Here is a 14630-nt window from a genome sequence, read left to right as displayed (position 1 = left end):
CAGATAAAATTAAAAAAAAAAAACAGAAAACAGAAAACAGAAGTGAAAAGGGACTGCTTCTGCTTCAACTGAACTAACTGAGTCGAGAAAATAAAAATAATGAGAAGAGGGAAAAAGAAGGAAACAAGTGAGATTAACTGTAGAAACAACACAACAGAAGAAATGATACACGTTATTCCTTTCTGGTTCAGTTCACATCAGATGACTGAACGCACCCATCGGAAGAGTTGTTTATTTGTTTGTATTTTTTTTTAAAGCAGAAAATAACAAGGAAAGAAGAAAATAAAGACCGGAATCGGAGACTCACACGCACACACACATTAGGGAACAAAGCAAGATGATGGTGATGAATGAATGAAATGCAGAACAGGGAGGGAAAGCAATTAGCAAAAAAGAAAAAAGAAAAAAAACAGTAGACGAAGAGAAGGATCCGAGAGGAGTGGCGAGTGAGCGCTATCCTCCCCTTTGCCTTTCTTCATTATTCCTCATTTCATGCCTTCCTCCCTGTCCAATGCATTTATCAACACATGCAAACGCCTCCACAACACTCATGACAATCACGCATTAATCCTGCCGCCACCGTTTTACTTTTTATTTGCCTCATCCAAATGACACACTCCGCACAAACAAGACCTCCAGCCGGCTCCAACATCGGTGAATCATCACACATGTCGAAGGTGTGTGAAAGCGGCATGAAGTGACAACGAATGAATTGGAAGAAGTAAAATTTGTAAAAAAGAAAAGAAAAAAAACAAGCAGGCGGCAGACATTTCATGACATCAAAATCATGGCGGCAATCTCTTTTGCAACAGTGCCATATGCTGATATACACATCACATCACACCACACCACAACCTGCAGCAATGTTCCGCCTTTACTCTTCAGGATGCCATGCGCCCCTGACAGCTCTGCTACCGCGAATCCGACCCGTGCGACGGGCGGCAATTAAACCAACCTTCTGTCCGGGTGGGGCGTGGCGCGAGACGGTGGAGGGGTGGCCAATATGTTGATGGTTACCACCACCGTGAGGGTGCTCCACGGGGTTACGAGCCACACCACGTACCTTGGGCCAGCAGTTGCGTTTGCCACGGAAGCGGTAGAAGGAATTACCGGCTTTAAGGACCGGCTTTTCAATACGGCCACCACCGGCGACGATGCCAATCATGGCACGGCAGCTGCTGGGAACCGTTTTCTTCTGGCCGCTTGGAAGCTTGAGGCGGGTGCGACCCGTTTCAGTGTTGTGCGAAATAATAATGCAATAGTCGCCAGAAGCACGGGCGAGGGTACCGCGGTCGCCAACCTTCGCCTCCACGTTGCAAACGATGCAACCCTCCGTGATTTGACCGAGTGGCAGGACATTCCCAATAGCAAGCGGTGCCTTAACACCACAGAGCATCGACTGTCCGGTGAACATGCCTTCCGGAGCGACCATCAATTCCTTCACGCGGCGGTATTTATACGGGTGGCGGAACTCAACGCGCGCCAGCGGAGCACCGCGACCAGGCTCGTGTTCGATGGCCTTCACAACACCGCGCATGAAACCGTGACGCTCGGCGTAGTCGAGAATGCGCAGCTTCGCGGGTCCGAGCCGCTTGTGGCCATGCACCTGGTACACAGAGCCGTTGCCCTTACGGCAGGTAAGCACTGTCTTCCCCATTTGGTTCCTTCGGTGGTTTCCCTTGTGGTCCCTATGCGTGAAAGAAAAACAAAAAAAACGACGAAACGTTAATTACCGCGAATCGACGACAATAATGATAAAGAGGAAGACAAGGGTGTGGTTAGTGAGAGTGAAGTGTTAAGGATATAGCAGCACAGGAAAGCTCCCACAGCAGCTCTGAAAACACGGAGAGAAGACAAAGGAGATTAACAATGACAGTAATAATGGTAAAGAAGGGTGGTGAAATAAATAAGTGAGACTGGATTCAGCCAAAAGAAGACGAAGGGAGGAAACACAACAACAACAGCACAAGGGACACAACCCCAAGGACCGCATGTCATTGAAGCAACGGTAATACCAAGACGGATGAAAAGTAAGCACGAAGGGCTTCGCATGAGAACAGTTAACGCACATATTATGAGTGCTGCTATCACCACACACACACACACACACTCACACACGCGCACATGTGCTTATAAATATCACGAATACACTTGTGCTGTTGAACAATGTTGCAGCTTGTGCTCAGGGCATCCTTCCCTCCATTCGCCATAGTCTCATCACGGATACATTTAATCTTCAACATGTACCGTGAGGCTCTCATGCCTTCGCGCCGTGCCAAACCGAACAGTTTGGAGCTTCCATCAAAGGGAAAGTGAGGGGGAGATGGCAAGAGTCAAGACGCAGTAGTAATGCAATAAACTGATTGACGGTAGTCAAATGAAACAAGGAAGCCAACGGCCAGTAAAATACAGGCTAAAACAACGGGTACGAAGTACCAAATACATAAATATGTATATACGCACGATCAAAGAAGAGAAAAGAAAAGAAAAGGGCAAGTCCCCCGCCAGCAGTTTATTGTCTCGAACAAATAAATAAAACTTATATATATATATATATATATATATATATAAACGAACCTGCTTCCCACCCTTCTTTTCTCTAATCCTTTACTCCATCCATCGCCTTGCACTTCATATCCTGCGTTTGTCCTTCCTTGCATCTTCTTTCTTGATACTCCTCCCTCTTGGCTCCCAAATGTCCATCACTGCACCCCTTTTTAATATTATTAAGTTGCATTATTTCCCTCTTAGTTTTACACCACCCCTCCTATCACCGTCATCTTTCATTTCAAAACGCACGGCATATCATTGCGTGTAACAGCGCACATATGACCCTGTTTGTAATATATATTGTTCGAGCTACGGCCAGACATTTTTTTTCCTTTTTCCTCAGCGTAAACACAAACTTTTGACCACTCCACCACTAACGCAAAGTAACTGCATTCAGCAACAATACCAAATACCGAGGGAAACAAGAGCAACAACACGGGGTGAAAGAAAGTTTCCAAACGAAAAACAAACTGGAAATATTTGCCTCCGCGGGTGCTGTTTGATTGGCACAAGCCCTGCGATATTATCTTTTTATTCCCCTTCTCTTAGCTCCCTCCTCAAGAGAACTTTACAATTTAGTCTTAAACCTCACTACCGTTTTCAGTCACTCACCCGTTGGTCCGCCCAAATCGTCAGCTTCATTCGCCCGCTCAAGTTCTCACCCGCTCAAATTCGTATCCAGCCCACCATTATCGATTATAAACGTGGCCGTTACCGTTCCTTCCATCCCTCAATTTATTATTTATCCATTCCATCATTTATATATATATATATATATATATATATATATATATATATATATATATATATATATATATATATATATATATTCTTTTTTTTTTGGATTTGGCTTCACTTATGTTACCGATCAGAGGAAGAGGTAAAGAAAATTGGCCCCTAATATCACCTTTCCATACATACGCGGGCGGGTTTTGTTTCCTTCAATTTCCACACACACGCATGCATACCTTTCCCCTGGCGACACGTGCGCACATACACATAAGCAGAATGCCTTTACGCTCTCACAGTAACATAGACTGCAGGCCAAACTCCTTTGCGAATGGCTCCACATTTTGAGCATATGTCAGTTCCACGAGGTCCGGACGGTTCATAACGTTCAGAAGCATACGGAAGAAGTCCCACATGGAGCGCGTGGCTTCACGAGAGGCCTCTCCTGTCGGAGTTGTGCCGCCCACTTGCATATAAATCGCGCGTACCAGTTGCTTCGCCGCGAGATCATACTGTGACATGTTAGAGTAGGAAACCGCCATATTATACATGACACGCACATATCCCGGGTTGATGTCAAGTGCGCGGTTATACGCATCCAGAGCTTCTTGCGGTCGGTTGCCATTTGCGAGAGTCGCGCCGAGTTTGTTCCACAGTTGCGCGTCGTCGGGTCGAAGTTCCACAGCGCGGCGGAGGTTAGCAGCCGCAGAGTCATAATTATTGGAAAGGTTGTACAATACACCAAGGCTTGCGTGTAACTGAGCGTCATTGGGGTTCATCTCCAGGGCTGCATGGAGGAGCGTACGGCACTCTCTGTACTCATTTGGAGCCGCAAAGAAGAAATCTTCGCTCTGTACATTCAAATCATCTATGTCGACGTCCGCTTGCAGGTTAACTGAGCCAAGCTGTTCATACTGCGGTTGCGACAACAGCCATGCCCGTAACGAAGCCAGTGCCGCATTGGCATTGTGTTCATTTGTGTGGGACACCGCGAGCGCGGCGTGCACTGCAATGTCCTTCGGGTCCAACATGCGTGCATGGTTGAGTGCGATGATGGCGAGACCGTCCTTCTCATTCTCAGCTTGAGTTAAGCCCAGAGACCGCCAAGCCTCCTCACGTTCAGGCTCCTTTTGGCACACCGCTTCAAAAGCGAGCGCAGCCTCCGCAAGGTTAGCTAGCTTTAACATTGAAAGACCCTCCTCCATGGGGTTTTCGTGGTACATATATGGGTTGTTGGCCTCAAACGGATAGTCTGTGTTGTTCTGCAGACGCTCCTGCATGGCCTGCATTTGAGCGTATTCCTGTGCCCACTGCTCAACGTCGGCGCTGGGGTCGTACACATCATCACCCATCATTCCTTCCATATCCTCATCGGTCCCCCTCTGAACGCCGTCTTGTCCCTGCATGTGGTCCATGACACTGGGCGGTACGTTTATGCCCTCCATAGCAGCCAACCTAGCCAAATACTCTGTGTCAGCCTCCACATCCGGGTCTGGGCCCGGTCCCTGAACAACCTCCCCTGAATCCTCATCAACAAGAAGTTCCTTTTTGCGTATCTTATCCATAAACTCATAAAATTTGGACGTCTTGGCATGTTCTTCTACAGTTTGTGCCGTTGAGCCCTCCACCGTATGCACCTCAACATCCTTGTAATCCTGTCCCCACTCCGCCTGGTGCAATTTCTCCGCCCATGCGCTGTCACCACCCAAATCCACCACACCCGGTGCTGCAGAAGATACTGCAGTGGCACCCTCTCTAGCACCACTTACTGTACTTGTCGTTGCTGGGTTCATTGTTGCTACTGGCGCCATCCCCATGTTCATTCCCATGGGAGTACATGGCATCATTTGCGGCATCCCGCCCATCATAAAACCACCAGCGTGCATCATAGGAGCCATTCCCCCTGCCATCATCATTGGACCTGGAGGCATCATAAGAGGTCCAGCGTTGGCTTGCTGTGGTGCCCCAGCTCTGGCGGATGCGCGAAATGCCTCCTCCATATCCCGATGCTGCTGCTGAATCATGAGCGCATCGTTATGTTGCCGCTGCATCATCATTTGTTGATGCTGCTGGTGGTGATGTTGATGGGCAGCAAAGTGCTGAGCCCAGTCTTCCATGGGCCCGGTGGGTGGTACCATCATGCCAGTCATAAGAGCATCTTGCTCCACGTTGCCAGTGGTCCCAGGACGCACCCCGCCCTGCATGTGAAGGGCATCCTTCGCAAGTTGTTGCCCCAAGGCAAAACCGGCGCCGCAGTCCATTTACTTTTGTTCAAATTAAGTTGTTGTTGTTGTTGCTTTTCCCCTTTCCTCCGCCTCGCCTCTCCCTGGGTTTCACTTTTTATGAATGTCTCTGTTGAAATAAACTGTTCACTGTGAATTGTTACTGTTGCCTGGTATATGTAGCTGTATATGTTCTCTAAGTGACCTTAACCGGGGGGACGTGGAATGAATTACAGCGGCCGGGTACGAAGAAACGGGGAGCGAAAAAGAAATAAAACAAAAAAACAACAGAGGTATCCTCCAAAACACAAAGATGTAAAAAAAAACAAGTCCGAGATGGCGGCACCTCCTCGCCCTACTCGCTACTGCCTTGTTCTGTTGTCTGCGATTCCCCTTCTCTCTTCTTTTTTTGTTTATCACTCACTCGCGACGACTGCAAACATCCCCGACTTCACTTCGCAGCGTTTCATTTGATTTGATTGTAACGCGCCCAACTTCCAAAAATGTCTTAACCCAATAATCGAAATATGTCAATTTCATGTTGAACAGTCACATCGTGTGGGATTACTTCTCTTTCCTCTCCTCTGCACCCCTTCTTCTCTAAATTTTCCCATTCGGTAATCGAGTTATTCATCCACTTTTTTTTCTACAAAAGCGCCGATATTCCCCTTTAGCTGCAGCTCGTGTTAGGGGCGGTAACAAAGAGTAGGGAAAGAAGTAATTGAAACGAAAAAAAAAAAATCACACACAAACACACACACACAAAGAAAAAAATGCTCCGCCGTGCAGCCCCATCACGAGGAAGTGAGTTATTTTGGGGGAGGGGTAAAGAAAAAAAAGAAAAAACAGACAAGAACAAATTCATAAAAGTGAACAGGTAGTAAAAGCGATGATGATAATGGTAATAAAAATAATTATAACGTTAACGGTAATAAAACAAAATAATAGTAATGGAACCCATATGAAGTACACACAAACACTCACACAAGTAATATAAAGTGATTATTTTTATTTTTTTTAAAAAAAAGAAGAAGAGAGGGAATGAAAGGGGGGAAGAAGAAATTTTCAAATCGATTGGGCACAATTTACAACAAACTGCCGTTATGGCATGGTACTAAGTAAAATAGAAGTCAATAACAAAAGTAATGGACAAACAAATAAACGCATCAACAAAACAAACATTCGCGCGGGAAAATACACATTTCGTTTTAAGCATACTCCTTATTTCCGTTTTTTTTTTCGTTGCTGCTTACCTTCTTATCTCGCTTCATTTTTGTCTCCTCTCCTTTTTTTTTTCAAATTCCCGTCACTTTCCCACCATTTGGACTCTTGGGAAAAACAACAACAACAACAGTTTGATACGATATATAATTACATGCGCCGTCCAACAGTAAAAATGCCTCCCTTCTTCTTCGCTGCTGCATAATTCAATTCAGCTCAGTGTTTGTATATAAAAAAGAATAATGCCATGGAGAAACGAGAATAGAGGAAAGGAACCGCCGCACAAGTTCAAAAAGAAGTACAAAATGAAGCTATGAGTTTGTTTTCATAGAAATTCTTTCATGATTCAAGAGTGAAAAAAAAAAATACAAATGCATAATAAGAACGTTATTGATGCCAAAACCGACGCGTGATCACTGCCCCAACCGCCTCGAAAAAATGTACTCTTTCCAATGGTCCCAAGCGAAGGAACTTTCCTTTTGTGTCTGCGTGCGTGTCCCGAGTTGCATCAACATCACATCTTCCCTTTCCTTCCTCACATCTTAGGTAAGTCAGATCAACCCCCTCAATTTTCTTTTCATGCTTCCTGCCCTTTTTTTTTTTGTGTGTGTGTGTGTGCTTCCTGCTTTTGTTTTTCTGCTATCATTCCTTTATCCCTCATTTTAACTTTAGTCACCAATGGCACCTCTCCGTATCTCGTCACGCCTTGCTTTATCAGCTCGTCACGCCTTGCTTTATCAGCTACACTCCGATACATTTACCATTTTGTGTCCCCTCCTCTCCCCCTTCCCCCTTTCCTTCTTTTTTTTTTCTTTTTTTAGTTTCTTGCTTTCACATGAAAATGCTGTCAACCATCACCTTTAAAGGCACGTAACCGCATTAATGCTTAAAGGAATTAAGGGTGAGGGAGGCGCTATGGTTGTAGCCACAAGGGCTGCATATGCTCCCTCCAACGCATGTCATTATATTCATGTAGAAGAGCTCCGACTATAATGATCCGCGACGCAGTCACCACAGAACAACTCAGCCATAACCGAACATATGCGCGAATATATCTATTTATTTATTCAGATATATACCTACATTCGCATGCATACGTTTGTGTGGTACAGTTGCGTATGTACATGAGCGGTCAGTATAAATAAATGTACGAATTCAGTGGGAAGGGAAAGGTCCCCGTATGCATTATTTTTTCTTTTCATATTTTCTAGTTTCATATTTGTCTGTAAGTCCCATACTCATTCTTGACTTCTTTTTTCACCCTAAGTTCTTTGGTTGCGCATCGCTCCTTTGCCTTGCTACTGCTCCAACTGCTTGTGCCCCTTCCCTTCATCGATTTCAGAAGATAACAACAGTAATAACAACAATGACAATAAGGTTTTAATTTTTCATTTATATGGCAAGACACCAAAGCCAAAAGTGAGACGCAAACAACCCCATCTCATTGTTTCGGGCTCTTTTACAACACGTTGAATCACTGCAAACCTCATCCACCCTTCGCATGCGCGTATGTGTGGTTGTGTTCACCCACATCTTTTCTCTCTTATGAGTGCACAAAACCGCATTGGGTTGAAATTCGCCCAATCTTAAAAGCTTAAATATTTTAACAAAACCGGTGGCGGTACCCGTGCGGCACCATCCTTCCCTCCTTTACACTCCTTTCCATCTTTTGTTGTTGCTGTTGTTGTTTTTCCCTTCCCTTCCCTTCCCTTTCCGTTTCCTCACATTACAGCACTACGGTTCATCTACACACGCCTTCGCCTACCATATTTCCTACACCTCAATTCTCCTCACAATCCACTCTACTTCCTCTTCAAGCTTAGTTGTCCCCCACCCCTCACTCTTCCACGCATCATATCAACGCGTGCGCTCCATCAAAGATGACAAAAAAAAAAAAAAGTGATCAAAAGGATAAAAGCTAGAGGGATTGCACTCCCAATAGGTGGAAAGGGGGGAGGGGGAGCGTTTCTCACATTTGGAACATAAACGGACAAATGCTTGCTGACGCATTGTGAACCACCCAACACAACCATCGGGCACGTGAGTGTACCAAGGGCGAGGACAAAAGTGGAAAGAAAGTCATCACGAACGCAGACGATGGAAAAAAGAGAAAAAAGAAGAAGTTTTGTCTCAATAACTCACTACCATGCTATTAGAAGCCCTACGTACCGGACACTCAACACGTTTGATTAGAAGGACGGATCATATTTATCGGCCAATTCTCGCAACCATTGTAATGCCTCATCCAACGTTTTCGTGCCGTGCCGGCGATTGTCACGAGTCCTCACATTGACACTCTGCCCCTCTTGCTCAGCTTGTCCCACAACAAGTATGAAGTTGTACCGTGCCAGTTCCGCATTCCGAATCTTCTTCTCCAACGTCGCAGTGCCGTTGTCCACATCAGCAAAGAAGCCTGCAGCAAAAAACGTGTCGCGCACCGTTTGTGCGTACGCAGCGTTCTCGAGCGAAACAGGCACGACAATAACTTGCCGCGGGCTCAGCCAGAAGGGCCAGTCACCGCCGTAGTGCTCGCAGAGGATCGCAATGCAGCGCTCCAAAGAACCGAAAATGGCACGGTGAATCATCACAGGTCGAGCCTGATTGGCATCCAAACGCTGGTCAATGTTGAGTTCGTGTGCAGCCTTCTCGTAGGACGACTTCGGTGCTCCCGCAGCAGCCTCCACCTTCCCCTCCGGTTTGTCAGCTTTTAATTCCGCGTTCGGATCTTTGTGGCACTCGGTGGCCTTTGGCGCTGGGCCATCATCGCCCGCTGCATTGCTCGGCAGAGTGTACTTGAGACCAAACCGCTTCGGTAAGTTGAAGTCAAGCTGGATGGTCGCACATTGATGCCGTCGGCGCAAAGCATCTTCAACAACGATGTCAATCTTTGGCCCATAGAAAGCACCGTCACCGGTGTTTTCCTCCCATGCATCCTCATGTGTTGGGCCCGGCCACACATCATCTGCGGGTGAGTTCTCGTCGTTTTTCTTGTCTCCACGCTTCTTCAGCATTGCCCGAAGTTTTTTAACGCTCTCCTTGCGGCCATCGTATACAAAGGTGGAACCCTTGTTAAATGGGTCAGGAAGCTCGTCGGGGATCCCGCAGAAGCTGTTGAGGGCTGCCTGCAAGTAGGACTCCGCCTCATCCCACATCTCATCTGAACCGAGCTTGTTTTCTGGCCGCGTGGAGTGCTTCAAAAAGAACTTAAAGCCGAGGACGTCATAAACATCCTTGAGAAAAATGAGAGCGCTGTGGATCTCATCCTTCACCTGATCCATCCGACAGAAAATGTGGGCATCATCCTGCTGAAAACGACGAACTCGGGTGAGCCCTGTAAGAGCACCGCTGAGCTCATTTCGATGCAGAACCCCAAAATCAGCATAACGAATAGGAAGCTCCCTGTACGAGTGGGGCTGCATGGCAAACATGAGGCAGTGTCCAGGACAGTTCATTGGCTTCATTCCGTGGTCCTCCTTTTCAACATTGATGAGGAACATATTGTCAGCATACTTATCCCAGTGACCGGAGACCATCCACAACCTGGATGAGAACATGTTAGGAGACACTACCTCCTCGAAGCCCCGTCGGCGATATTGCTTGCGCTGGAACTCAATTAGTGTGTTGTAGATGCGTGCACCATGCGGGAGCCAGAAAGCGTTACCGGGAGAGGCCTCATGGAAATGGAAGAGCTGTTGATGCCGGCCAATAGTGCGGTGGTCGCGACGGGCGGCCTCTTCTTGAAGTTTTTTCCACTCCGTTAACATCGTCTGCTTTGGGAATGAAATTCCATAGACACGCTGTAACACAGCATTCTCCGCCTTCCCCTCAAAGTACGAAGAGGAGTTCTTTGTTAAGGAGAATGACTTCACGCGCCCGGTGTCGGGGAGGTGAGGACCGCGGCAGGGGTCAATAAGGTTCCCGCAGCGATACACCGTGCAAGTGCCATTCTCAGGAACCTTACTTGCGAGTATCTTGCTCTTAAACTCTGTGTACTGGAAGAGTCGAAGGGCGTCCTCCTTCTTTACGGTTAAGCGCTGAAATGGAACCTTCATCTTGACCAACTCCTGCATCGCTGTCTCTATCGTGGTGTAATCCGCTTCCGTCACCGGGCGGTTCGTCTCACCCTCATAGAAGAAACCACCCTCCTCAAGTGCAGGGCCAACGGACAGGCGGGTTTGGAACACTCGCTCCAGCGCATAACCAAGCACGTGGGAGGAACTGTGCCAAAAAACGTGGCGAGCATCAGCATCGTCCCAATCAAGCAGCTCAAGTGTGGCATCGCCCTCAAAAGGTCGAGTAAGGTCCCAAATTTCTTCATTTACACGCGCAGCAACAACCCTTTCCGCGAGCGAATTGGACAACTTCTTCGCAATGTCAATAGGCGTTGTGAGCCAGCTCGTGGCAGGGAGCTGCTTTCCATCATTGAGGGTGATGGAAATGGGGCTCTGCATGGATTTATATTTCTCCTGCTGGGCGGCATACAATTCGTCAAATATGGCATTACGCGTCTTCCAAAAGTCAGGTTCCTGTAGCTGTTTGAGATCGACAGTTGCACCTCCCTTTTTCTTCCCAACAACAGCCGTGGCCATAGTAAAGGACAGTGAATTTGATGTGACCTTTGTACGTAAACTAAATGATATCAACGACGCGTAAAAAAATAGTGATGATTGGGGCAACGCAATAGTGAAACGAAGTACGCGGAACGTGACTTGATGTAAACTGCTAGGTGACAAAAATAAAAGAATATATATATATATATATATATATATTCTCTCTTTGACTGAGGTTCTCCTCCTTTCACTGTTACCTTTTACTCTTCTCCGCCTTTCTCCTGCACCCCACCTAACGTTATGTAGAAAAATATTTCTATAAATATCGACTTAGGAAGAAGGAACAAATCTAGGCGGATAAGATAGAAAGGCCAGAGACTCCTTACGCGACTTAGTCGAGGTGCTAACGCTTAAAACACTGAGGGTTTCATCATCACTGCCGGAGCGGACAGATGGAGAAAGAAGACAAAAAATACAAACTGTGCAACGACATAAACAAATAAATATATGTCTTACTTACTGGAAGGGAAAAGAAAAGGGTACCGCACACTGCGTAGACTTATGTGGGCGTATTCACTATACCCAACGCAAGGCTGCTATGGTGGCCCATGCGACCCTCTCCTTTGCTTCTTAATCGTTTACAACGCCCTCTTCTCACTCCATTCCGCCATCACGGTGCCGCTACGCCATCCCCAACTAAGAAAGGAATGCGAACCCCAACTCTGTGATGCAAAAATACGACATCGAATAACGTTCCAACAGCATAAACAATCACCGTCACTTCAACAAGCAGCAACGAAATAAAAAGTACCAGAAATGAAAATAAGGGGGAAACAACGAAGTAACAACAGCGAGCAGACGCGCGGAACTCATTCACTTATCCCGTACACAACATCCTCACCTCTTCTTCCCATTCCCTATCAAAGTACTTCCCGTAACTGCAGGCGACGAGCCCTCCACCGGCGTCAGTTCTTAATTTTTTTTTACTTTCTTCTTTTTTAAATCTTTGGAAGCATTTGTGGCATCACTGGTCGATGAAGTGGCCTCAACCCGGGATCTCTTGCGCTTCGTCCGCGACTCATCAACATCATCATTGCCCGGCTCCCGCTTACATTTCGAGTTATCATCTCGGTTTACGAGCGTTTCGCCACCACCTGCAGTCGATACCTTTGCGGCACCGTCCCCTTTCCTGTTTTTTGCTCGACTTGCGAGTCGCTTCGCCACAGCGGCACGAAATGCCTCATTTATTTCCCTCTCTTGGCTTCTCGCCTCTACCTCACGCTGACGTCTCGAACGCACAGCGGCCTCCCGTTCCTCCAGCAACACATCCCATGTGAAACCTTTCTCATATTTGACAGTCCACAGCTGTCCACTGCAGCGACGCCGCCGCTTGCAGTCCACAGGGGTTCCATTCATGGCAGCAGCCGCATATTCCGCATCCTCCGCCTTGGAGAACTCAATGTACCCGCGCATGAACTGTAGAGGAAGGAGTGGACCATTGGGTCGGCGTTCCTTCCTTGGAAACGGAGTGAACTTGCGACGTGTGATGGTGCCGAATCGCCCGAAATGACGCTCCACCTCCTGCGGCCGCATGTCTCGCGGCACGGTGGAAAAAAACAGCACACCACGTTTGGAAGGTGCCGTGTAATCACCGAACCCATCGGGGCTGCCACTCGTGTCGAGCATGGTGGCAAAAGGTGTACGAGGTGCACAAACGCCTCCCCTTCGTATTCCTGAAACAGCCAGTTTATGATTAGCTGAGAAGGAAGTAAAATAAGAAGGAGAAAAAAACTCACTGAACTTTTTCCCACACGCACACGCACCCTCCTTCTTCTTCGATGTCTTCCTTTGAGCTCCCGTCACTTCAGGGTTTACGGTTTTCCCGTGCTCTCTTTGTGGTGAAGAAATGTCAATTTCACCGCCTATGCTTTAAAATAAAGAAAACAAAGCGTTATCCAGCGCAGCACAACCGCAGAGAATAGTGCTGAAACAGGCCAATGGGTAGGCGTAGTGTACAGATCACGTCAATACTCAAAACGCATGTGTGAATTTTAAAAAATATGCCAAGGGGAACGAAACGTGCGGCGACAAGGTAAAAACCGATGTGCCGCATGATATACAAACATCGACCAACTCCACCTCGTGAGAAACAAGACAAAACAAAGAGGAGGGGGAAAGGAGGGGCACAAAAATAACAAAACAGCAGGGGAAAGAACATCAAACATAAAAACACACAAACACAAAAAAAACCATACGAGCAATCAACGCCTATCAGAAACGAAAGCCCTACAAGTGAAATTGGGTGAATGCAGCACAAAGCAAAACAAAGAAATTGAGAGAAGTTGTAAAGTTGTGAAGCATACATCGGCGGATCAGATTGGAAAGGTCACAAACAGAAGTGAAAGGGCAGTTCACTTGGGTAGGGGGGGGAGGAAAGAGAATGGGAGCGAAGGAGGGAAGGAAGAGACCTTCATTTCACACAGAGCGGGAAAAGCATCCAGAGCCTCCATGTAACAAAAAGAAACACATCTTCTCCGCGTACAACTTTCTTCTCCCTCATCCATCCCTTCATTCACCCACGCGTGCCTTTTTTTTCTTTTCCCTCCCCCTCCCTTCAGGTCGAAGTAGTGCTTGTTGGAAGAGCGCACCAGTAACAACTGCCAAAAGGATTTAAGAACGTAACGCCCAAATTCCCCTGCTGACTCTCATCCTACTCCAACTCCCCGATTTTTCCGGCATTCCTTCAAAGCAGACGCAAGCACAAACACATAACATACACACACACACACAAAACCTCACAGTTTAATGCATACGGCGCAATACATAGTGTAATGTATGTACAAGCAAATACACTACAAATGACGAGTGCCACAACTGAGGTACAGCGCAATCCCGATCCCAAAAAATGAAAAATTAGAGGTAAGAAGACACAAAAAACAAGTCCGCAAAATGAAGGAGCAAAATGAAGCGACTAAAAGAAAGGTTTTAAAGGGTGAACTTTTAACAGAGAAGGCTTTTGAAAAACAAAAAAAGGAGATAAAAGTAAAGTGGAAGAACCTAACCAACACACCACAGAGGTCAGGTATATCCCCACATTTCTTTCCCCTCCCCCTTTTGCACGCACATGAACATAAAGCGGAAACGGTGCCGCTACCAGTGCGTCAGGGGCTCCCGAGGGCCAAACAGTTATCCCGTTCCGGCTAGTCTCGCTTAGGTAATTATTATTTATATAGGATTACCAGCACGCACACATACATATATATATACACATAACCTTACTCTGCATTTTTCTTGGGCCAGCTGTTCCGTGTGTGCATTCATGTGGAGAGATCATATCCTGTCCACCTAACAAGCGTTG

At 46.8% G+C, this 14630-nt stretch overlaps 4 protein-coding genes across 4 annotated transcripts, besides 8 other annotated features; all 4 read right to left on the bottom strand.

The window, feature by feature from the left end:
- Positions 1–14630: part of a sequence feature (sequence corresponds to BAC RPCI93-28F8) that runs on past both edges of the window.
- Tb927.5.1110 (60S ribosomal protein L2, putative) lies at positions 875–1657 on the bottom strand (the record flags this gene model as incomplete). The annotated part of the gene is made up of 1 exon (XM_839692.1): positions 875–1657. The coding sequence occupies one exon, from the start codon at positions 1655–1657 to the stop codon at positions 875–877; it is 783 nt and encodes a 260-aa protein (XP_844785.1).
- Positions 2092–2125: a microsatellite.
- Positions 2468–2491: a microsatellite.
- Positions 2541–2570: a microsatellite.
- Positions 3310–3380: a microsatellite.
- Tb927.5.1100 (peroxisome targeting signal 1 receptor) lies at positions 3573–5540 on the bottom strand (the record flags this gene model as incomplete). The annotated part of the gene is made up of 1 exon (XM_839691.1): positions 3573–5540. One exon carries the CDS (start codon positions 5538–5540, stop codon positions 3573–3575), a length of 1968 nt encoding a protein of 655 aa, XP_844784.1.
- Positions 6503–6528: a sequence feature (AT_rich).
- Positions 8413–8437: a microsatellite.
- Positions 8912–11311, bottom strand: Tb927.5.1090 (threonyl-tRNA synthetase, putative; the record flags this gene model as incomplete). Its single annotated transcript, XM_839690.1, has 1 exon — positions 8912–11311. The coding sequence occupies one exon, from the start codon at positions 11309–11311 to the stop codon at positions 8912–8914; it is 2400 nt and encodes a 799-aa protein (XP_844783.1).
- Positions 11466–11491: a microsatellite.
- Positions 12245–12958, bottom strand: Tb927.5.1080 (hypothetical protein, conserved; the record flags this gene model as incomplete). Its single annotated transcript, XM_839689.1, has 1 exon — positions 12245–12958. The coding sequence occupies one exon, from the start codon at positions 12956–12958 to the stop codon at positions 12245–12247; it is 714 nt and encodes a 237-aa protein (XP_844782.1).

This window comes from Trypanosoma brucei, chromosome 5 (genome assembly GCF_000002445.2).
Source record: "Trypanosoma brucei brucei TREU927 chromosome 5, complete sequence".
NCBI lineage: Eukaryota > Euglenozoa > Kinetoplastea > Trypanosomatida > Trypanosomatidae > Trypanosoma > Trypanosoma brucei.
The sequence above is the reverse complement of the archived record's forward strand: the minus strand, read 5'-3'. Positions and strand labels throughout refer to the sequence as shown.